Source organism: Rhea pennata, chromosome 18, assembly GCF_028389875.1.
Source record: "Rhea pennata isolate bPtePen1 chromosome 18, bPtePen1.pri, whole genome shotgun sequence".
Taxonomy (NCBI): domain Eukaryota; kingdom Metazoa; phylum Chordata; class Aves; order Rheiformes; family Rheidae; genus Rhea; species Rhea pennata.
The window spans coordinates 14,562,520-14,587,342 of record NC_084680.1 but is presented as its reverse complement, the minus strand read 5'-3'; the positions used below and the strand labels follow the sequence as shown (position 1 = coordinate 14,587,342).

The window sequence follows — 24,823 nt, the reverse complement described above, 5'->3', positions numbered from 1 at the left end:
TGCACAAAACGAAGCAGCCGGCGCCTCGCCGGAGCGCCCGCGAGCCCGGGGCGGGCGGCGGGGGCAGCTGCCGTCGCGAGCTTTGCCGCCGGCCGCTGGCCCGCGCGTTTGCGCTCCGCGTGCCGCAGCCCCGCGTGGAGCCGGCTCCCGTCGTTCCCACGCTCCCACCTGCTCCGGGAGCAAAGCCCGGCACGGGATCCTCGGAAAGCGGCAGGGAGAGTGCCTGGCAGGGCATCTCAGTGTCCTTTTTCTCTTTTTTCTTTCCTTTTTTTCTTTTTTTTAAACATTTCAATAAATACATCAAGATTCTGAGCAACTGAAATGCAAAGGACAGCGGCAGGGCAGGAATACCAGAATTTGGGTGAACTCCGGAGCATTTTGGCAACAGAGCCAGGGCCTGGGAGGGACAGGCCGTGTGTCCTCCCCTGTAACTCACCCCTGCACCTTCAAAGCCTCTCTCAGCTTTCCGTGGCTTGTAATCACTCTCAGTGTAACTGGGCAGCTGGTAACTTTGGGTTACTGAAGTTGTTAGTACTTACAGAGGATAGACAGGTTGCTTCACTAATTTATGGTCATTTATCATACTGAACACAACTGTTACTAAACACATTTCAAACATATCCCATATGACAGGCAAAGTGAAGATGTCACATGGGGTCTCTTACCTTCCAGAAAATGCTTAAATTGAGCTATTTTGATTCTGTTTTTTGACTTTGCATCCTCTTTAACAGAGACATTTTAGATAAATTATATATAAAAAATCTTGGAAAAATTTTCAACATTAAAAAAACCCAGAGCAAATTACCCACATAGGGATCATGTCGCCACCTCTGCAGTTACTGCACTGGACCCAGGACACGGACTGTGACTGCTTTGGCCAGTGAAGAGTGGCCCAAACCGCAGCCCATCGCCGCTGCTGCCGGCTCCGCTGGAGGATTCCACAGCTCCCGCTCCGACTGCTAACGACCCTCCGCTCCCGCTTCATCAGTGCTCCCGAGCCTGCTATGGTGTTTCTGAATTCAGGCCATGCCGTTTGCACTATCTTTCACCTCCCTGGGTTGCTTTAGAGCGCAGAAAATGGTGTCTCTGGTCCCCATTCTCATGTCTCATCAAAACTGCTTGTAAAGTCCCAGTCAGCCCCGAGCAGAAGCACGAGGCAATTTGTTTAGCTGCGACACAGAGAGAAAAGCACCTTTTCAAATGAGTCATTTGCATTAAAGCATGCAATACCTGTTCTTTTCCAAGGCTTTTCAATCCAAGGACTTTCACCAGTGATGATTTGGTATTTTCTTCCTCATCATCAAAAGTAAATACTACATGGGAAAATAAAAAGCTCATCTCTGCAAGACACCACTAAAAACATCCATCTGGTTAAAAACCTCATATTTTTATCCATTTAGTATGTACGGTCAATACTGTACCACTCTAATTTCTTAATGAATGTTCAGTGTGGTACAAAGCCAAATGCCTTTCCGAAGTCCATCTATTATAAGAACATCATTTACCTGTATCAAACAAACGTGTAATTTTGTCAAAAAGTAAAAGCAATGCTAGGTACCACAGTTAAAACACCTATATAGCAGTTCAGTTCAGAATAAGCACCGAGACTTGCTTCACTCCTCTTGATATCTTCAGAATATCTGGCTTTGGGATCTGAAGAACTGAATGCAACAACAGCAGAAAAATGGTCCCAAGACCTGGGGACCCCCTTTTAACTCGTGCGGGAGAGAACTCCGGCATTTTGCACTTCTTAAACTCCAGATTTAAAACACACACACAAAGCACAGAGAATAAACTGATTAAAACAAACTTTATTTAACAAATTATATTAAGAATACAGACTAAGTTATCACACAATGAAACTTCCCTTTGTAAAATACAGGAGGGTCATCTAAAATAAATATAAAAGGTAATAACATTCATAAGATTAATGCACAGTAAATTCACTTTCAACAACCCAACAAAATGCATAGCATCTTAAAAACACTTTGCAACTGCATAAAAAGTTTCTCTCTTCCATTGATATGACGACATCTAAAATTGCTGTTGTTAGGAAAAAATTCACAATAAATGACCAGAATATCCAAATGGTTTGGTTTCCCTGTACTGAGTGAGCTGAGCAGCACCTTACTGAGCACGTGACGGGCTGAGGGTCGCCCCTTGCTGTAGCACTGCCAGACCCGAACGGCCCCGAGCAGCCAAACCCGGCGCTGCGGGGTCGCCCTGCCACGCCGGCGGTGCCGTCTGTCTGGCAAGGCTCAAGGGCTGAGGTAAGGTTCAAGCACGGCGATGCACACGTGCCCTCGAGGACAAGCAGGAATCGCCTGGGCACGACCGACGCGACGCGGCGCCCCGTCCCATCCCGTCCCGCGGGCGCTGCGGGGCCCGGCCGGGTGCTGCTGCTCCGCGGGTGCTGCTCGCAGGGACGCACTGCCGCCGTGGAGCCCAGTGGCCCCTTGCACCAGTAAAACGCCCCTTGCTCCGAGGCGAGCACAACGGGATTTATATTCCTTGCTTTCCCAAAAATTCTGGCAAGCTGCGTGTCACGGGCACCATCTCGTGCAGCTGTGCGCACCACCCCGGCTGGGAAAAAGGGAGAGGAGAAATCCCAGCCAGCCCACTCCAGCACGTCACCAGGGCTTAGGAGCTTTAGGAGCAGACATGCCTGCGGGGTGGCTGGTTTTGCTCTCGCCCGTGAAGCGGGGATGGGAGGAGGCCGGACCTGGCGTACGCCGCCGCTGCTGCCGAGCCCCGGCACGCTGCGGGACGCGCCGGCGCGACAGCCAGCGCAGCGGTCGCTGCCGGGCAGGGATGGGGAGCGGCAGCCCGGGAGGCGCCGCGTCCCTGCCCCGCGCCGGGGGGAGCCGCTCTCACCGCCCGCGTCGGGCTCGTGGGGTGCTGCACCCAGCTCAGGGCTCTCCGCAGCTTTTCTGGTCCTCAGGAGGGGTTTTACGAGTTTGGGGAAGTGCTGGGGGCGAGGGTGCGTGCGTGGAGCCGAACGGACCCGACGTCGCAGATCGCCATCAATCTCCGCGCGCTGGACGGCCACGCGGGAGCCCCACTCTGCAGCAAAGCAAACAGCGCTCACAAAGTGTATTCCTACACAACTACATCTACGGGATGCTCCCACCAGGAAGACATCTGCTAAGTAAGTCCACACTTGAATTTTATCACAAAGTTCACACTCTACATTACTTTCTGGACTAATTTCTTGCCTTTCCATTATTAACACCTTCGACATTGCAGGCTGGTCTGGATGGCCCAGGAGTCATCTCAGTGTGTTACCTGCTCTTTGCTGTGAGAAACCTAGGAGACAGCACATCACTACTGATTCACATCAGAAGTCTATTTTACAGTAAACAATCCCCTCACTGCTGCTTTTTTTTCTCAGTTGCACAGATAGGAATCTGATAGATAATTTGGCAAACTGATTTCTCCACCAACCACAAGATTAAGCTACAGTGTCTAGTTTTATTCTAGGATCAGAAGCAAGGTAGCCAAGCACATCTGTTAAAGCTCTGCAAAACCACTTCTACTGCTTTCCATTGACTCATTCCCTCCCCTTACACTCCAGAAGGCTTCTTCACTGCCAGACAACAGCCATATCAGGTTCCCTGAATGTTTATTGCCTGGGCCAATGCTAACACATTTGCCTTTGGGCAGGGAGGGAGTAAGATGCAGAGGAACACTGGTGCTGGCTCCAGCACACATCAACAGGGAGGACTAGCTGCGAGTATGCAAGGACCAGCCTTGCAAAGATTTGCTCCAATTAAAAAAATTATGGAATAGCACATGAAACCTGCCTGCTGAAATGCTGACCAAATGCCCACAGGTCTTGGGAATTCAGAATTGCAATGAAAAAGCTCCCTATAATTAGTGGACTGAAAAGAAGACATATATAGTCAACACGCCTGTAACAGAGACGTGCTGCGTGTCTTGCTGTGCTTCTAAGTGCTGGCTCTGAGCCCTATCATCTTCTGAAATGCCCACACAGGTTTAAGCTGTTGGCTTTGCCAGCCTGAGAGAGCACAACGGGCTTTCAGCAGCTCTAGCTGTTAGCTGAAAATCCCTCTGTTGTGATTATACCAAGAGATCTGCAGTTGTACTACTCATGCTTGCAGTAAAGGGCATCTTTGCAGTGCCATGGTACAGAAGCTCACTGCCAAAATCAAATTTATCTTCCAAGTTTCTCCGCAGATGCACCCCTGAAGCAGTTTTGCTAGGCCAGTGGAAGGGAGGGAAGAGTGAAAAACAACTATGCAAATATATCCCAAAGATTTCTTAGGTGTTTGTCCCAGTTGCATATTCTGTCAGCATTTGGAGCCATCCAGTATTTCTTGCAAATCACTGAAGGGAAAGCTGAATTTATTATCTCTAAGAAGGCTGAGAAAACATCATTGTTGCTGTATGTATTAAAGCATCAATTTTATCTATTGATGTTCTTTAAGCTAAATCTCACAGAAAGGAAATGAAAGCTATATACCCACTTTTCCAACGTTTTACTTGCAGGTTTTTATAGCTCACCCTACTAAACTTCAACCGCTGTACACTGAAGTAGTCAATCCTGCCCTCCAGCATGAGAAGATGCTGCTCAAGGAAGTAGCTCCATGCAGTAATTTCACTATCTCCTCACAGTAGCAACTGATGCTGGACACTGCAGACTGTGCGCTGGTGGCCTCTGCACCAGACCAGCCGCTCTCACTTCTCCAGCAACAGGGAAGGGCAGCTCTCTGCAACTCCGTCAGCCTGAAACTATGAAGAACGCAATGTTGTAGTAGACAGCTTCTGCCTACCTGTCATGCCCACTAAACTACTGGAGAAGCTATGAACAGATGCCACAGAAAACTACAAAACAAATCACGAACACAAGAAAAGAAAGACAAAAGATGGATGAGATGGGCATACTACTACAGCATAGAGTGTATTTGAACTTCAAGTGAACCTGAGCCGAATGACCAGGCTGCCATGGTATGTTCATTTGTCGACGTCTGCATCATCAATCTAGCCTTTGTGCAACTTGGCAGTAAGGTCTGGCTTTGCTTGCCTGTAGGATAAATAAGAACTAGAAATGGTGTTGCAACCTTCAAGTAAATGAGCACTTCCAGAGGGTCACTCAAACCTCCAGAGCTGATGCAAACAGTTCTTTTGCCCAAATACGACACACTTGCAAACAAATCTACCTATGCTTTCAAATCACATGGCCTTGCTTTATGGAGGCAGTTTTAGAAAATGGTTACCTGACTGGGAGAAGCTGAAGTGGACAATTGGAATCAGTCTGTCCTGAATATTATGATATTTTCTGTTCATTATCCCAGCAATATGGTACGGTGCCTTAAAACCAGAAATGAATCTTTGGACAAGAAATACTTTACATATGTACAAATAAAAAATACAAGCTGACAGTACAAAATCTACTGTTAGTCACCATTCTGTCCTACTAGAAAATGTAAGATCAATCAAAAGCAGTGCAAAGCAGGTCAGGGTATACATACAACCCAGACTGAGAGCTGCAATACTGTTATTTGTTACTATGGCAATTGCATTTCAATAGGGTTAGGTAATCAGTATTTTACAATATAAAAAGTTGCACATTTTAACACTTACTTAAAAATTGCCATTTTGCTGCCATGATGTATCTTTGTTCTACAGCAGAGGCTTGAAAAAGCAGCACAGAGATCAGATGGACATTTCTAAATAACTTATTACAGCAACAGACTTCACTAAGACATGCATTTGACTCAGGAGCGAGCTAAGGTCACCAGTCATAAGAAGGCTGAGGTCAGGGTTTAATGCATCACACTCTTGACCGGTGGAAATAAACCACTCTCGTCCTGCACTACGTCAGAGTTCAGCACTTCCCTCCGTGAGAGCAAAATGGAACAGGCACATCTCTTTCATTTTAGCAGCTGGTGGGGCAAATATTAGAAAACAGCCCAAAGTAACTGGCAGGGGATAGCATTCACTTCATCAGCGGTGCCTGGCTTCGTGCACAGGTGTGGTGAGGAGCCAAGGGGCTGTTACCGGGTCTGGCTGGCTTGCTGTCCATATCGAACCCAGATGGACATAGAGCATTTGCCACCCCTCCCAGATAAGACACGCCAACGCTTTGTGCAAAACAGAGGTGCTTCTCCTCGGAAACCAAAGCACAGCTTGTGATCTTTGTGATCTCCTCCACCTTACCAGTGATCTGAGAGAGGGCCCAAAGCAGATCCCAGAAATGATCCTGGCTCCATGAGCCTACAGCAAAAATAAATGGTTGAAGTGTCTGGTTCATCCTGGCCGCACAGGAGTCGTTGTGGAGGCAAATGGTGGGCTCAGCACAGCTCAGTGCTTGATCTGCTAGCCGAAGAGCTGCAAAGGCCTCTGTGCGTCTGGAGCTCTGCCGCTCCGATCCCGCAGCGAGGAACAGGAACAGACCAGCCAGCTCCACGTCAGCTCAGACGGGATGCCTGGGGATTTGTGCACAACTGGCCATATCTTTCCAGTAGCAGTAGGAAGCACTGCTGGGTATTTCTTGATCATCTGCAAGCTCACAGCTTGTTGTTCGCAGCATTTTGCTACAGCTTCGTGTTCCTGTGGCTGCTCTGCAGCAGGGGTTGTGGGAGAAGGGGCCAACGTAGAAGCTGCCAGTTGGGTTCTAATGAACGTACTCACGTGGAGAAGTGGCCCCAGCGGTGTAAGAGGATGAGGACAGCTGGCAAAGGGTTACGGAGTCCGAATGGGTGGAACGGCAGGTCCGGAGCGGGGTGGTGCAGCGCAGGGAGGGCGGCGACGGGCTCCAGGCGCACTGCGTGCCGGCCTCGCGCCCCGCTCAGTAGTATGCATGCACACGCCGCTCCGCCGTCGGCTGCCGGGCTCACGACTGCGGGAGCTGCTGGCACCTGGTGGGGCTGGGCGGCAGCCGGGCAGCGGCGCTCTGCTCCGTCCTGAAGCTGTAGTCGTACTAGAGAGCAAAACCAACAGGATGAACACGTGTGACGACAGCCTGAAAGCAGCCCGGACCTGGGCACCGGCAGCGCGCTCGGGGGAGCGCTGCCGTGCGCCCGGGTCAGGCCTGTGCCCGGGCGCTGCACCCACAGATGGCTGTGCAAATGCCCCTTTGCTTGCCACCAGCACCCCGCGCCCTGCCCTGGGGCCCTCCCCGCTGGCCACCCCTGCACGGAGGGGCTCGCGTCGCCATGCGAGCAGTGGGACGCTCCGAGCCCCAGCGGGCGGCTCCGGCCGCAGCAGCCACCGCTAGCCCCCGGCAGCGGCGTGGCTAACACGCCCGCCTCCAAGCAAGCAGCTGTGTGGCCCAGGGTGCCCTGCTCCTTCCATTTGCCTCCTGCAACCAATTTTGTTCTAAGGAACACTGTCCTCCAAAGGAAATAAATGGGAAGCAGTCCTAATCCAGTGCACACACGTTCCCATTAGTGTTTTCAAATAGTGGCTCAAAGTCAGGCTGCCAGGACAACGGTTTGTGGGACACATGCAAGAACCTGAAAATGAGAAGAATGAACGCGACATGATGCCGTGCCTCTCCGAGGCAGAAACTACTGCAATGGGAGGGATACATATAGTTGTGCAGGTCACCCTTCCAAGGAGATCTCCACCCATCGCGCGATGCTGCACCCTTCCCTTTGCAGGAATCCCTCTTTGCAGGGCCAGCTGGCCACAGAAGACGCAACCTTGCTCCCTCGAGCACTGGGAGCAGCCTGCAGCAGTCAGAGTGGCCTCGCTGGACATCCCTGCAGCCGGCTCCGGCGCCGCACTGCGCCGCAGCACTGCCATCTCGTGGCACGCTGTCGGCCACAGGCGGCACGGACCCGAGCGGTCTGGAAGGCTGGCGATGGGCGCTGCGCTGCCAGGGCGTCCTGTCCCTCCACAGCATCTTCCAGGAGAGGCTCCTGGGAAGTAGTAATTCCAAGGCAGAGCAACGCACTGGGGAGCCACCGGCTCCCACGGGAGAGCACCTTGCTGAGGCTGCGCAGACGACAGAGCTGCTTTCCTCGTGCCCCTAGCAGCCGGGCTCAAACAGCTCTACTGTGACAGCTGCAGGTGCAGACGCTTCTCTTTCCTTTCCAGCCACACACCCATGCACAGGGTATAGGCATGACCTAAGGACCTTAGAGCAGGATGCTGCTAGGACCAGTGTGGACCTGCTCTTCCTGAAACTGCTGAGCCCAGAGCACCTGGGGACAGCACTGCCAGCAGAAAGGGCCCTAAGGAGGCTCCTCTGTGGGAGACCCCAGCCCAGAGATACCCACAGCCCATGGCAGCAGACATCATAGTTTTTGGTCATGTCTCCACTCCTACCTGCCTGCATCAGGGGGAGCAAAGCTGAGGAGGTGCTGCCTGCCCAGGCCAGGGCTCACTCCCCGTGCTATGGGGCCAGCCCCAGCCTCAGGCACCCCAGCCTGCAGCCTGCCAGGACACGCATGCCTGCCGCAGGCAACAGCTGCAGAGGGGAAACTGAGGCACCGAGGGAGTGCTGCCTCATGCAAGGGCGGCAGTGGCAGAGCAGAAAGCACGGTGTGGCGCTGGTCCCCTGTCCCCAAGGGTAGCTGGACCCTGACGGAGCACAGGTGTGGCACACGGGCTCTTCGCTCAGTGCAATAAGGAATTGCGGCACTAGAGGGTGCTCAGTGACCACCGGTTGTCAGATGCTAAAGCATCTTTAAAGTTAGTATTTTCTTTTTTGTACTCCCTCTGTTTTTTATTTAATACACAAAATATCAGGACTAAGAATTATTTGCTGCCTAGCTAACTGAGGACTAGGCATCAATGAAAGACATACAGAACTTCTATTTTGTTACCTCTATTAAAAGAACATATAGTGCCCACTTCACATCATCTAGTGCAGACCGTGCAAAAAGGATATGTCAAGAAGTCATCTTTTTCAAGACTGTCTTTTAATTGGCAAACATGTCTTCATTAATTTTACCTCAATGTCATGATGTCACAGCTAGCAGTACCAGCCCCAAGCTAAATAAGCAATAAGCCTCATTTTTCAAGACACAAACACATAAAGATGTCAGCTCAAACTGTTTACTAATTAACACTTAAAAAGACACAAATTAGATATGCGTGGCTAAGAGCAATTATAATCAAGACGAATTTCTCTAGTCATTTGGGAACTGAAAAAAATGCCTAATTGCTGGAACCAATGTTTTAAAAACTGAAATCATGCCAGTTAGCAAATATGTTCATTTAAAGAACATTTCATGTGACTACACTCTGGAGAATTGACTACAAACATGAGAACAAGGAAAAATATTTCTGTATAAAATTAAAATTTTAAGCTCTTTTAGATTTACAACTTCTTCATTAAATATATTTGCAAAGAGCAGCCCATGAAAACTTATAGCAATTAAGTGGTTAAATGAACTGCCTTCCTTGTCAATTTAAAAAGAATGATTAATATTAGATTCTCACTTTACTAACTAGAATCTCTGCAGACTTTTAGCTAAACACCAAATTAAAATGAAGACTTGGTGCGTTCTGTCGAAGTCCCACGCTGGGGAAGCGCTGAAGGCCTGCAGACAGGCCAAACAGGACTCACGCTCAGCAGAGCCCACGACACGTTGCTCCAGCTGCAGCGCGGCGCTCCAGCTGTGAGCCGCCCCTGTCCTTTTCAGCAGCGCGCACCACGCTCCCACTACATGAGATTTTCACTTGCTGAGACATCACGACAGCACAGAGGACCAGCAAGCACAAGATCTCCTGCCACCCTGGAGGACAGAGAGCAGAGCTGCTGTGGAGCATCTACTCCTGTCTCTGCCGCGTGTCCAGCTAAGCGACCTTGGGCAAACTATGCCCTCAGCTTTAACTCTTCTCCACCCTATACAGTGTCTGTGCCTGCTACAAGGAGATGCTGACTTCAAATGCAGCCTGAATGTGCAATACAGGATTTGCATTTATTTTTACTAATTTTCCTGAAAGGGTGGAGTCCCTTAATTTGGCTCACTTCACAGCTTGGAGGATGGGAACATACATCTGCAAATGTGATGACAGAGAATAATAACTCTTGGAATTCTTTGGGAATATCTTTTGCAAGGCATCCTGCTCCAGGGAAAATGTTCTTGCTGCTTTGGAAATCCAGAAGATTTGCTGTAATGGTGCTATTGCTTGCAAGGGAAATAAAGCCATACAGAAATTCACAATATTTATATGCATAGCTATCTATGTGCAGACAAGATGCTTCATCAAGGAATATGGGCTGCATAATTATACTTTTCATTACTCTGAAACACACACGGTCTGTAATGGAATAGGAGGGTGTGGGGAGAACTGGCAGGTATCAACAATTCCTTTCATGGCCACATAAATAAATCTGGTATCTGTGTTTCAGCATTCAGCAGGCTGGTGAAGGGCACAATGAAAAGGCTACACCATCCACGCCTCTGCAGCAATGCTGTCCAGACCTCTCTCCAATCCCAGTGACACGGTGAGGGCTGCAGCATGGTGTATGGAAATCTAATGTGACCTGACACTTCCACTCCAGCAGAACAAACCCTGCTGCCCCCATGGACAACTCCCAGCAACATGCAGGGAAAAGTAGGTGGACACACTTATGGGGTCATCACCTCTGAGCAAGCCATGCTTATGGAGCTGAAGGTCTGAAGCTCTTCTGACGCACTGGGGCTCCTCACTGCCCTCTGGGCAATCCCAGACAGATGGACTGGCATGCAGGCCATGCCCAAGGCAAGCCAGGCTGCTTCTGTCAGGGATTTCCTGAATCAGGCAGCATCTGTAGAGCTACTGTCACTGCTCCTGTTGGGCTGCTGGATATCTGGAAATCTTTGGCAACTGACCAACTTCTTTTTCCACTCTGACAAAATTTCCAGGCAGGAAAAGATGATAGATTTAGGAAGAATCAGAATATCCTGCAGCCTTTGGATATGATGTTTTCCAGCAATGCTCTATGACAGGTCCTCTGAGCTGATGGTTCCCCACCTATGGTCCAACAACCTGCCCTCAGTACACTCTACCCTAGCTTTGCCACTCATGTATGATCCTATGATCTACCACGACACCTGCTGCCACTTCCCAAGATTTGCCCTGCCTGGTCACAGACCTCTATGGGAAAGGGGGAACACAGAGCTGTTGGAGGTAGTCCTGCCTAATATATCCAGCTGCACCACGAATACATCTAGCACTCATCTTGAAACTAAGTTTTCCCTGAAGACCTCCCAGCTTACAAATAAAGTCCTTTTCATCATGGAAATAAACAGAGGAATCCCTAACTTTCCATAGAGCAAGTGTGAATTGGAAGAATTTTGCTTCTGAATCCAGCTGTGATCTGCATGTAACATTTGTGTGCCATTTGGCGACCTGTAACAACTGGAAACGAAAAGTGCAGAGGCCACTTTTCTGTGTTTGCCGTGACAGGCTTGAAAGTTTTACTATGCTGTATTCTTACTCTTTGCCTTTAATACAGTTGGTCTTCATAACAGATGTTTGTGACCAAAGATGCCCAAAGAAACACATACTGCTAATAAAAGGTCAAATTTTTTCATGGTCTTAGACATTTACCTTGAAGGAAGCTGTTCCTGAGCAGGTGGCTACTTAGCATCTTGCAGCCCAATCCTTGCACATGCCAAAATGTCCCCATGGGAACATATGAGCTACCTGTTGTGGCAGATCATACTCAGTTTGGCTCTAGTCTCCTGTTTCTTTCCTGAAGGACTCGTGTTTACTAAAAATTCATACTGTTTTTCCTGGTAATGAGTTACATTCACCATCAAACTGAAAGAGTACGATGTACTTTACCTTACATCATTTAATCAAGTTCAATTGCTTCCCTAGCTATGAGGCAACCTAGCACAAACAGTGCCCTGCTGGTAACAAACACGTTCATAAAATGAGAAAAAAGTTTAAATAAAAGAGACACCTGGAATTAAATGGAGGGCAGACAACTTCATCATTAGATTCAAAGTTTAAAGCCTCTTTATCTGGTATAAATCACAGAGGACATCTGTAATTCCGATTTTACTGTCTGACTTAACTTAATGTTGACTTTATCCATCATCAGTGACTTGGGAAAGACAAGTAAGACCTTCTCCATAAGGGGGGAATCCTGCAACTACACAAATGCAGATCTTGTGATAATTTTGCGTAGAGCATGGCTGGGTACTTACCTCCTTTTCAATTTCTGCTAGAGTTTTGATTGTGATGCCCAAGAGGTCAACTGGCTGCATCTGGTGAAAAAAGAAACATAGAAATGTCAAATTTAGCACGGTTTTTTGTTTTGTTTTGTTTTGTTTAAGTCAGCAAAAATTCTATCACCAGAGATTTAGAGGCACCATCTGTAAACACATGCATAATCCTGTCTTTCAGTCTACCACAAGAGCGTAAGAAGCAGAAGGTGGTCTACAGATAACAGCTTTAATGCCTGTTTCCCTGACTGGGGACAGCTGACACTCATCATAGTGTCACCTTAAACAGGTAAATCTTTAGCTATCTCATGGCCACAGGACTGCTGTTACTGAGACATCCTTTGTAGCACCCTATGGATTTCACATGGCCATGGCATGCAGGTGCGAGAGGTGCTGGCCGTGGAAAGCCCTGACCAAACTGACCATATGGTGGCAATGGTGTCTAAAGAATCTGAAGGAAGGATTAGCATGACCTAATCTCTCTGCATTTGTCCTAGCAGCAGGGGACTTCAGCTTTGTGGGAACACAAGTCAGCCTGTAAACAACCCTTTTCAGAAAGCAATGGCTATGAAAAACTGCATCCCAGTGTATGTGCAGGTTCTCTAAGTAAAAAGGAATGTGCAATGCAGGAGCAAGACATGAAAAATCAGATTCATCACAGGGGTCTGTGTTTGCTGTAATAGCCTCTTGTAAATTGATTTTTAAAGAGATATTGTTTTAGGGATTGGATGGATTAGGGGGCTGGTAATGGGATGCTGAGCCTTTGAGCTCTGGATCACCATCTTAAATTAGCACTGGGCTGCTGATGCTCAGAAGTCATTCTGAGTCGGTATTAGGGTTTCCGCTCCTGCGGGAGCAGAGTGTGCCCTTGCCCCAGGACACTGGCGGGACGCTCTCCTGGCAGTGTGCCGAACTGGCACCTTCCTTGCCAGCTTCCCTGTGCCACCTGGCACCCCGCAGCACAGGGAGCTGCCTTTAATGGGGCACCCTGAGCAGCCACAGCACAGCTCTTCCCCAGGACTAAATTCATGCAGAAGTATGCTGCACATGAGGAAAAAAAAGCCTGTTTTGCTGCTGCACTAGAGACACTTTGGCTCGTATAACCTCTCAAGCCGGAGGGCAACAGGAATACTCAAATCATTTTTCTATCCATGTTTCTGTTTTCTGGAACCCAGCAGAGGTCCAGCTGTTGTATCATTAGGACATAACAACCTCTCTAAACTTTCTAGCCTGGAATTGGTAAACAGGACAGCACAGCCTCTCTCCATAGGGACTGGATTTCTGCCAGCGTAGCCATGGCAACCCCGCTAAGTTGGGTCAGCTAAAGTTACTTGCACTCCACGTGCAAAATCACTAGCATTTTTCAAGATTAAGCAGCTCCCTGGAAGACTGGGGTGGTGCCAACTGCACTTGATTAGCCCAGAGACAACCCAGGAGCCCCAGTTTTTCTGGAGGTGCCACCAGTGCACAAAGCTACCGTGGGCATTCGGGTCTGCAGTTTTAGCAGGGAACGGCCAGGATGCCCAGCGCCGCTCCGCACCAGGCCGCGGAGGGGCACCCGAGCCCGGCCACCTCCGCCGCGCCTCCCTTGGCGCTGACGACCACCGAGTCACTGCCACGGCCTTGCAATTCCGGGATACAAAACAAAGGCCCTAAGGCTGGCAATACTATGCTATCTCTACAACAGGTTAAATTTAGGAGAACGACTTATCTGCTGCTTTGCTTAGAGCCTGTATCTATAGTGAGGGATTACAAATGTACGCAGCAGCCAGAGTGTCACTTGGCTACTCCTCTGTTCGGTGGTGATAAACGTTTTGTCTCCTGGGAGATTCAGTTCTAGACATCATCAGGTAAAAGCCATTCGCACCCCAAAGGGAAGTATTCTGAAGTACAAGCTTGGGTCATCTCAGGCACAGGTATCAATTACACCCACAAAAACTGAATTTAAGACCCTGGGAGAAGAATGAAGGTAACTCACCCCTTGAGGAGCACAGGCAAACTTCTCCGAAATCATAAAAGGCACTCCATCCATTGCTGAAAGGCACAAAACGAGCAGACACGTCACACTTCCAGCTGATCCCGGCGGGCGACTGCACGCGTTCTCCGTAACACACCACATAGACACCGCGTGGCCATTTGACTGATACCTCTTGGAAGTTACTTCCAGCCTTTTCTCCCTTAAACCTCCCAGTGGTTTGTGTCTGTTCAAGACACAGCTGGGTTAGCCCCTACCAAGCCAGGAATTTGAGGAACACCCCCCACGCTATCCAGATATATTTTTATGGTCTCAGTTTTGAGAATCTGTTTCCAATTTGGTCCAGCCCCCAAGTAGGACAGTATTTGAAGCTGAAAATGAATACAAACAGTTTGAAAGTAGAGGCATCTATTTGCCACTACTATACAGAGCAACTGGAGCTAACTTGGTTTCCTAGCAAGAGAACAAGGAAAATACTTGGTTCAGATAACTTTTACCTCCTCAAATACAAAGCGGTAAGTGCTACTACCTTGGAAAATTATAGAATGGTCACAGCACTAGCGATAATGTAATCTCTTAAACCTGGAGACGAACACCTTCCAGTGTCCGTCCACCACCAACGAAAATGACAGTAAACAATAGTAAACAACCGAGCACACACATAAAATGCTAACAACATCTGGAGGACAGAAAGCAATGAAGTATGAAGACAGACACAAGGACGTGACTGTACATGGCACAGCCTCATGTCACAGTGCCAGGTGCTCTGTTCGCAACACAACCATAATGATATTGAGGGTTTTTTGCATTTTTATTACCTTGTGTATTCTTCTTACATTGCATAGTAATGTTTAGCGTTCTTTGTCTTGCTACTACTATCGAGGTAACGTCACAGAGCACCTCCCATAAAACATGTCAGCACAGGTGAGCCACTTTATTTTTAAAACATGTACCTCAGCAATTTCTACACAAGACTGAAAAGGGCATACTTCCAACGTAGTGTGCAGTCCTGAATGCATCCATTTTACTTCAGTTATATCTTTAACATTTTAACTCTTTAACTTTCAGCTCTGAAAAAAAAAATCAAACTAGAGCAAGTTTAACCCCTGAAATGCCTGCAAGTAATCTCCAAATAAGCTTTTCTTTCACAGAGCATCTGCTCCCACCCTGCAGTTCTTTGCTTGCTGCTTTGCAACTTCCTTTAGCACCAGTAATACCATGTTAGTGATTTAATAAAAGTTATTTAAGAATACATTTTACTTTAGCTTTGTATATTTTTGACTTTAAAAAATCACACTGTAGTCATTTCATTATCAAAGGTGCTATGTGGCAGCCACAAAGCTACATGAAACAAAAGGAAACAGATGAAAAGCAGCATCACAAAATCCAGGAAGTTTTGAACCTGAAAGGCCATCTGCATTTGTAATCCCGGCAGAAACCCGCTTTGATCAGTCACGCACTGGCTTTTGTAACGCAATTTAAAGAATAAGCCCCAAGGAGTTTGCGCGTCGCCCCCCAGCCGCGTGGGGCCGGTGGGGATGCAGCAGCAGGGCCCTGGGTCCCCCAGCACTTCAGTCCTCCCAGAGCACAAAAGTGCAGAGCAAAGCAGCAGATGAAAGCAGGGTGTGCCAAAGGCTCAGCAGCGCAATTAGCACTCTCCTAAACAAACGAGCTTCAACAGAGCTGTAATTAAGCAGGCCTGTAATTAAGTATATGCCCTTTATCATAACGATCATGCTTAAAAATGGCGTGATGCATGGAAGTGTGTTATTAATGCTGCAATCCCAAAGCGAAGGGAGCGAGCATAGGAACTGGTGTGTCAGGCCCATCACTAGGCTAAATGCATTAAAGGGAAAAATCAGAAAACAACAAGCTCATTCAACAGTTCTTTTCATAGCTAGGCACTAGGAGTCAAAAGGATTTAAACACCCACCAATTCAGAAAACTTTACACAAATAAAGCACGAAGCTGTCATTGCCTGTGCCATCTCCCAGCCTCACACAGCGCCAGGGAGGGAGGGAAGGATGTTTCCTGCCAGCAAGGCTCAACTATTTGGAGACTGCTGTGCTAGCCTGCATAATGAGAACTGTTTCGGCACAAAACTGGCTGAATGTGGGCTGCTCCACCACAGAGTGGTGGGAATTCATCTACAAAATGTGAGGAGCAACAGCTCGTACTCTTATCTTTAGTTCAAAGCTGCACTGTGTCCCAAGCCAAAGCAAATACTTTAAAGGACATCCCAAAAGATTCAGACACCTCACCCTCAAAGATACAAATGCGGTCACGCCAACATCTGACATAGGAAGAGATTCAAAATAACTACTTTCTAAAAAGTTTTTTTGTTTTGATTTGTTTTTTAAGTCCAACACCATGTTAACAACTTCAAGGGTGAAGCACCAAACTTCCTCCTAAGAGTTTACATCCAAGTGGTTACCAAGAAGATCTATAAACACATTTATAAACACAGAAACAACTAGCTCCTCCATAATACTGAACCATTTTCAATTGCCGTTAACTTTTATATCTTGTGGACAAGAATCTTTGCTATGCTAAGCCTTTCCTCAAGCTCAGAGCGTGCTTAGCATGCATGCTATGCAACACACTAGTCTGAACAAAAAACAGCTGCAGCAATGCGTTTTGCTGGGATCATCCTGGGTATATATATGCATATTGTATTTATAAATACACATCATGTATATATATGCATGTTCTCTCCATATTTCTCTGGCAAAGCAAGGTTGTGCTGCATGAGCAGTAATGCTGTAATGATGGGATGACACACAGGGCAAGGCAATACTCGATGAGCACACAGGTTGCACCACAAAGTACCCCCTCATTGCACACCTGCATCACCTTTAGCTTGCAGAAAAGCGAAACATTTAACTCCATGAAACGGCCTCCAGTGCAGAGCGTCAGCAGACGGAAAGAGCTCTGTCCCTGACCCTGCGATGTGCATAGCGGTGTCCAGCACCAGCGCGCAGACGTGGGTGCCCTCGCTCCCAGAGCGTACCCTGAGATGGTGTGCGATCTTAGTGGCTAGTTAATTTTATAATAAAGTTAAATGAAACCAGAACTGTAGGAGGCTTTTAATTCTACGTCCCTTGTTCTGATATTGTGCTGTAAATAATCATCCTCATCAGCCTCCAACTCCTTCCCCCTCCCCACTGCTTTTCAGAAAACCCTGGCAATCGCTGAGGGAAAGTGCTGTGCTGAGATTCTGCCTGGCATTAACATTCCCATGAGCATTTCAAAACTTACCAGCAACTCTTGTGCCTGGACCTTCAGTGCCTGTTTTAATTTGGCCCAAAGCTGTTCAACATTCATTAACACCAATCTGTGCTACTTCCAAGACCAGTGGGCAGTAACATAAAGGGACAGAAGGAAGTGGTGCTGATGAATGGTAAAGTAAAACTCTCTTTCCAAAGATAAAATACACTGATTCAGAACAAAAAAGGTGGGAAAGGTCCCATTTTTATAGCATTACTACAAGCAGCATTCTCATACGCTCACATGAGTAAGATCATGCAATAACATACATATTTTAAAAGGTTATAATTTTAAAATAATCTTAAAGACCTATAAAACACACCTTGCACATTTCACTTAAAAGCCTCTTGAATAAGCAGGCAAAGCTTTTCTTGCACTTTGCTTTTTTTACGTAGTTTGAGGTATTTGGGCTTCAGCGGCACGCACGTGCCGTTCATGAACCCGCGTCTCCGACAATGTGCCCACCTCAGTGTGCCCTCATTCCACCACCACGCGCTCACATAGGTTAAAGCAAAGGCAGAAGCAGCACAGCCTGTGAAGATACTCCTTATTTCAAAGGGTTTTAAAATTTCTCATTGAAATACTAGCTTTTGCCCTTGCCATATTTTGCGTTCGGAGAGCTGCTGGCTGTGCCAGGCCCCGCGCAGCCGCCGGCGCCTCCTTGGCTAACCGCTGTCAATACCTGCCTGGAAGGGCGTCAAGGAACAGCTTCCTCACGTCAGTCACCGGGCAGCCTTCTGTTCCCTGTAACTCACGAGCCGCAGAAGAGAAGATCTAACAAATTATAAGTGTCAGCCGAGCGCTAAGAGTGCATTAATACCCCGGACTCCTGGATGGAGCTGCTGCAGCACTCAGCGTCGCACACGCAGGACAGATCTAACACCAAGACTCTGCCTGCACCTTCGCACACGCACTTCTTCGCTCGCGCACCCCGAAGGATAAAACCACCTTAGCCTTGGGGTGGTTGGAGAGAGGCTGCCCAGCTCACCATGTTGACCACTTAGAGCGACAGGCGGTCGATCCCCTCCAGACACATGCTGCCAGGCGGGCAGCTCCGAGCTGCCATCAGTGGGATCAGATCCATGGCAAGGCACCGCCACCGGAAAGACACTCCTTGCCTGTTACCAAAATCACGCTGAACACAGTAAAACTCTCGCCACTCAGGCATGACCCGGCACGTGCGATCCCGCACCGCCTCCAGCCCCGCCGTGGTCCAGGGCCGACCGGAGCGATGGAGCGGGCGCGAGCATGCAGCAACGCGGGCCACGTGCATCACGCGGGAAAGCAGCAAAGTCCCGCAGACTCTCCAGGCAAAAAAGGCTCCTAATGCAGGTCAGCAGAAGGATCTGCAAGAAACAACACCTTTCTCAGGTCCCCTCGCAAAGCAGTTGCAGGTCTCAAAGAATTCTGTTTCATAGCTACGTGCACTACTCTGATGGGGCGAAAACTCCCCCTACACCTCACAGCGCTTCAGCTCCCAGGGCTTCGAGAACACCGTTACTGTAACATGGGAGTTGAACACAGAGAACGTGCGATACAGGAAAGGAAAGACAGCAGTTTCCTCCCCTCCATGTAATTACACCTACAGCATCTGCAACAGATTAGGGAGGTGCCTGCACTGTTCTCACTCAAAATGGAAAAAAAATAAAAAGAGATTTCAAAAAGAAAAATACTTTCAATGGCTATTGTCTCAGAGGAGCAGCTCCTCCCTGAGGGTCACATCCAATTAGTTCATTCACTGGAATTAGATAAAAGAGTTAAAAGGAGCCAAAAGCCAGAACTCCACTCTTCTAAAGTCCAAGTGCAAGGGAGCAAGCCCCCTCCTAAGTAGGGAACTGAAGGGAAACCAGATCAATATTTTTAGTTGATGAAGCAATCTTTACTGGGTTGCCACTTCTTCACTATAAATTACTAATATTTACTACCAACCTTTAAAGGGCATACCACAAAACTATACTGTAAAAATACAACTTTGTTAGCTCACTTAGAAATTCTCTCTTTAATATGAAGAAAGTACTGTCATCCTCCTCTAAGCATACGATAGATGCTGCCTTCTGTGCTGTAGGCTCGAACTGAATCTCAGTTGTCAAATTAGTAATTCATCTTTCTAGAATAACTGTATTTTTAGCAAAGCTACCAGATTTAAATAATCAGACCTGCCAATGCTACCCTAATTTAAACATGCTGACGAACTTTCATAGGCAGCATCAGCTAACATAATGAGTTTCTGGATGACAAAGAACTTAAGACTATAGTTCTCTACACTACCCAGTATAATAAGCACTTGTTCTTTTCTACAATGTGCACATAAAAGAGGAATCTAAATAATAATTGCTATAATTATCTTGAAAAATATGTGGTGATTAATGGTGATTATGAAAATCTGTATAATTGTTCACTGAAATCTCCAATGATCAGATGCTTTCTTGAAACAGCCATTAATGAAGAACTTAAGAACACAAAAACCATCAAAACTTAAGCCAAGCTTCTGACCGTTTGAAGCGTGGCGAGGATACGATTTCAAATACTCTAGGCTCAGTTTTAACCCCTCGTATGAACTCTCCACAAGAGGTTTTAAGATGTCCATGATGCGATGCATATGTCATTGTGGTTCAAAGCACAAAGTTCAACCTGTTATTTATGCAAATAATTAATTATTCTTGTACCCAACTAGCAGTTTGTCATGACACATTAATGACTTGATAGACTTCTGTGAACTAGTGAACACAGGACAGCAGAGCGCTTTTATCGTCATTTAATTTAAAAACGATCCTGTGTGAAATTATCTAGTCGTGAGTGATGGAAGCATAAAGAACAGACTCAGCAAAGCTTCTTTTGGATCATTGCTTTATTAATGGTAACGTCAGGGAAATGAAAAATGCTAACATTGTCATATTTAGCTCCTGGGTATAGATGAATAGCTGCCTCAGTGCTTGGCGGGTTCAGCTTGCACACTGCAGTGAGCACTAATTCTTCACACCACTGTTGTGGGGATACACAGCCATGGAAGAGTTTATATACCCAACTCCCAAGGAAATAACAGTTGTTTCTGCGTTTAAATTCTCACTATAAGCTTTTATAGTTTTGAATTTCTTTATTGCTATTTTTGCATGGCCTTTTACACTTGCATTTTCAATTGCTGATATTAAAAACATTTAAATAAATAAGTGCCTTGCAAAACATTCCTCTGCATCACTTTGAAAATTAAGCATTGCTTATCCAAAAAAAATGGATATGCTATTACCCCCTTTTGAATTTAAATCATCTTAGATTTCAGAAATAGCTTTCTGTAATATTGGACAAGTCTTCAGATTTTCCCCAGACCTGAAATGCTAGCAGAGCGTTTATGTTTCAGCAGGATGAGCATCTCATAAAACAGCCTAAAACAATATCATAAAAACAGCAAAGATCACCTGTTTAGCAAAAACTTAATTTTCAGCTAAATGACACCAGAGGAAAAAAATGTCTCCACTGTTTTCATCAGGAACTTAGAAATATGTAAGAACAAGGTGGGCTGGGCACAGACTACTGGCACTCCAGTGCTCTGATCTGGCAGTTATCCAAACAAACCAACAGAAGACATTGTTAAATTAAATGAATAGACTGAGAATCAGACACTGCGCTCTGTGGACACCAAGGGCAAACAGTAAAAGAGGTTGCTTTCCCACACGAGGTACTACAGCTTAACACGAAAGCCCAGCCTTGTGAGGGCAGGACACCTCACACCCAGGGCAACCCCGCTCAGGAGAGACCTTCCCAGCAGCACAGCCGCAGCCCACGTGCAATCCTGTCCTCCACGGCAAGGAGACAAGAGACAATTCCTGCAGCTAAACGTGATGCCATATGTGGGATCAGGGCGTGATTCAGCCACGGAGCCTCTCTGTCACAACTGATTACGCTGGAGATATTTCTCCACCTGGGAACACCCACTCTGCACAGCCGTGACTATTAACTTTGGGTAACAAGTAGGCCAGCTATTTTCCAAGGTACAGGATAGGAACTTCTCACTTTCAGAGCACTCGCAGACTACTGAGATCCAAACACAAGACTGCCTGGCAAATCTGGCAGGAGAGGAGCAGAGCCTGCCCACCACCTGGAGAAGCACCCGTGGAGGAAACAGACCCTGCAAGACCCAGCCAGGGCCAGGCAGCCCAGCCAATGCAGCAGCACGCCTGCCTGTGGAGGCATGTCCACCCAGACGGTCCAACCTGCGTCCACTCAGTCTGTCCAACCTACATCTGCCCAGCCCGTCCAACCCACGTCCACCAAGCCCATCCAACTCATGTCTGCCCAGTCCGGCTGCTCCTGCAAAGGATGAAGCCAGGAAAGCAAGCAGCCACTTGTGTTGCCACCTGGATCGGCGAAACTAGTTGCACAAATGCCAAGAGAGAGCTGGTGAAAGAAGACACGTGCCATGCTGCTCTGCAGCACTTATGCACTACGAGCGCTTTGGACCTACATGCTGCTTATGGAAGAGCCCCTCAGAAACAGGCTCTGAGGCAGAGCAAAGAGCAATCCCACCCTGCGCTTCACCCTACCCCTCCTGCCTGCCTGCCTGCTGCAACTGCTTAAACGCTTGCCATACGTTCAGCGTGCGTTTCATCTTCTACAAAGTGCAGAGAGCTTTGGTTCTGATTAGTGCCTCTCTGCTTCCCACCGAGAATCCGCAGAGCAAGCTCAGTGCGCTTTGAGTCTTATACAGCTCGTGGAAGATTCTGCCGAACACCTATACAAAAAATGGAAGGAATGCTATGTGATCTCAATACAGAGGAAAGTTACTCAGAAATAGGGAAAACATGTTTTACAACAGTCTGCAAAGCATCAAGAGGAAGATGCAAGCTTTTCAAAATAAACCACGCTCTTCATAATGCACAGCTAAGTCTCCTACTTCTGTATTTCTGTACACAGTAATTTAAATAGCAGCCCGAATAGTAAACATGTGTGTGTTCTTTCTGAGCTACTGTGCGCCGAGTCCCAGATGGAGCACCACCACGCCGCATTTCCAAATCACTAATGATACCAAAACCTCAAGGGGAAAACAAAAGCAAACCCTCCCTGGCAGCACTTGCCAAATCCGCTGCAATCAGGAACGCCTAAACTCGTCACAGGCTGCGCTCGTTTAGTTGAGGCGCACGGCGCCTGCCCCCACCACCCAAGGTGCACGCTTACTTTCTTAATAAGGAAAAGTACCCGAGTATTAAGCAAATGACCATTGTTTCTTCTGGCCCTTCTCCAGCTTCTTTTGTAGCCCATCAAAACCAGCCCTGCTATAAATAACTTCTCCAACTGGGAGCGGGGGAAAACACCGTTACTCCCTTACCCGACCGACCGCCACGCCGTGACAAATCAGCGGCAGCCTGACAGTGTCTCCAAGACGCACCGCAGCTGCGTCCTCGGCGGCTCGGGCTCGCCATCCGCGCGGCGGCCGCCCGCGCCGGCCGTGCCGCGCGCCCGCTGCCCGCTCCCGGCCCGCGGCTCCCGCGCGCTGACCAGCCTGCCGCGCCGCGCCACCTTAACGTGCGGGCAGGCAAGCTTGCAGCTCCTCTGTTTGTCTTGAAATGACATCGATTAAAAAAGCAGACATGGATTAAATTTTCATTTTTGCTAATTTGATTGTCAGCCTTGATTTGCTCTATTTCCTGCGCAGCTCATGACACAACACAATTAATTCTTTACTGCTAGATCAAGCCACGAAAAGACTTGAGAAAATGCTCCTGGTTTTGATTATTTTCTTTTCTAAATAAAGTTTAAGTACTGCACAGTAACAGCTAAATAGTACCTTGGTGCTGCGGCTGTATCGGCATCAGAGAACATGGAGAGACTTCAAACAGGCTCTTCAAATTGCAAGTGTTTAGGCGCTCTTGATTTTATTATTTTTTAATAAAACGTCTCCTTTGAAGTCTCCGCGCTATACTAAACTTCAAAGATCACACCTAAGCATGTGCTACTTCCAAGCAAGAACCCTTTAATTAATTAGCCCAGAGCAGATACAAAACAGGGTACGGGTGCTGGACTGTTGAAGAATTTGAGCAGGTCTTAAAGGCCAGCGAGCCCTTCCTAGAGCGACGGGAGCGGGAGGTGCTCCTCCAGTTGTTACCCAGGGTCTTTGCACTGAAGAGAAACACAGACATTTTTCAATTACTTTCAGCTCTAAATGTAATGATAGGCAGACTCCTTGGGACTCATTAAACATGTAATGTCTGTCTGCCGTAGAGACACATGGAGACACAGGTATGCAGCGCTCGGTCTTAAGCAAACAGTTGCAAAAAACGTATCAGGAAGCGCCCACAATAGCAGCAGTATTCCCCGACAGGGGCGGCTGTACATTTTCCCCTCTTGATGAGAGAAACATCCTGTTCGGTAATGGCTGCTTCCTTCCAGCACTTGTATTTTTTGCACTTCAGTCATTTTCAGCACTACAGGTTAGGACCTGGGTATCTTAAAGAAACACGCTGCGTTTTGTTGCAACAGCTGGCGCTGGAAGCTTTGGTTTTTCTTTGCTGAGACACCAACAGAGGTGTGTTTCTTGTAAAACTGGGGTGAGGGTTGTCACTGCCATGGCTACAAATATGATCTGGGCTGCCTTTGAATACAAAGCCTCTCTCTGCCCAGGGCCGCTCTCACCTGGGGAGCCACGGACGCTGCCGGGTGCAGGGGTGGCGGCTTGTCCGCCCGGCCCCGGCCGGCGCTGCGTGGTGGCTGCCTGCACACCAAGTGAGCAGTGTGGAGCCAGCTGCAGTGCACACCACCCTCCTGTACCACCACTTTCTTTTAAAGGATTTTGTTCCATTTTTTAAACATACGTAGAGCTTTTTGCTTCCAACAAAGGCAGGGGAAGGCTGACAGATCAGCTGCCCTGCAAGCGTCATGCTTTCCATATCAAGAACATGCATAAATACGAATGGAAAGCAGAAACAAATTACGAGCAAGGCTACAAAGGCAGTGGGGCTCCCATCTCCTCTCCAGGGAGCTCACTGATGCCATCATCACAGAATGCTTGCTTCTGAAAATAAGTTCTCATACAACTGAGGCAATAGTCATCCAACCAAAAAAGCCTTGACAAGGATCCAAGGCCACAGTCTTCAGTGCAGGAGACAAGATGCCAGCAGGGCAATGGTGATGGCTGCGCTGCCCACGAAAATGCTTGGGTGCCAGAAGGCTGTCACACACGCAGGGCTGGGGAGCAGGAGGGACGGGGAGATTTTCCCTCTCCTCCCAACAGCCGGGCCGTGGCGCTGCGGCCGGCACCCGGCGCCTTGCTGCAGGAGAGGAGAAATCCAAAGTGCTACTAAACAACAATTCAGGATTTGAATTTCATAACGTAATTTAATTTTTAAGTGTTCAGAGTCTTTACTGGAGCCACATATTTCTATCAGGTAAATTTCATTTGCATATGCAAATTATATCTAAATACATTGCACCATTAATATGATCACTAATTACA

At 47.7% G+C, this 24,823-nt stretch overlaps 1 protein-coding gene across 7 annotated transcripts in view; it reads right to left on the bottom strand.

Moving 5' to 3' along the window:
- Positions 1 to 1,793: 1,793 nt before the first annotated feature.
- MVB12B (multivesicular body subunit 12B) overlaps positions 1,794 to 24,823 on the bottom strand; it is a 75,287-nt gene continuing 52,257 nt past the window's right edge. For 5 of the 7 annotated variants that reach the window (XM_062591343.1, XM_062591346.1, XM_062591340.1 and 2 more), the window contains 3 exons: positions 14,116 to 14,171; positions 12,120 to 12,179; positions 1,794 to 6,943 (listed from right to left, as the gene is read on the bottom strand). In XM_062591343.1, coding sequence (XP_062447327.1) covers positions 6,857 to 6,943; positions 12,120 to 12,179; positions 14,116 to 14,171 — 203 coding nt within the window. In that variant the 3' untranslated portion in view covers positions 1,794 to 6,856. Of the gene's footprint in view, positions 6,944 to 8,885; positions 9,711 to 9,978; positions 10,107 to 12,119; positions 12,180 to 14,115; positions 14,172 to 24,823 lie in introns of those variants that run through there. The other 2 variants (XM_062591342.1, XM_062591348.1) reach the window with 2 other exon arrangements.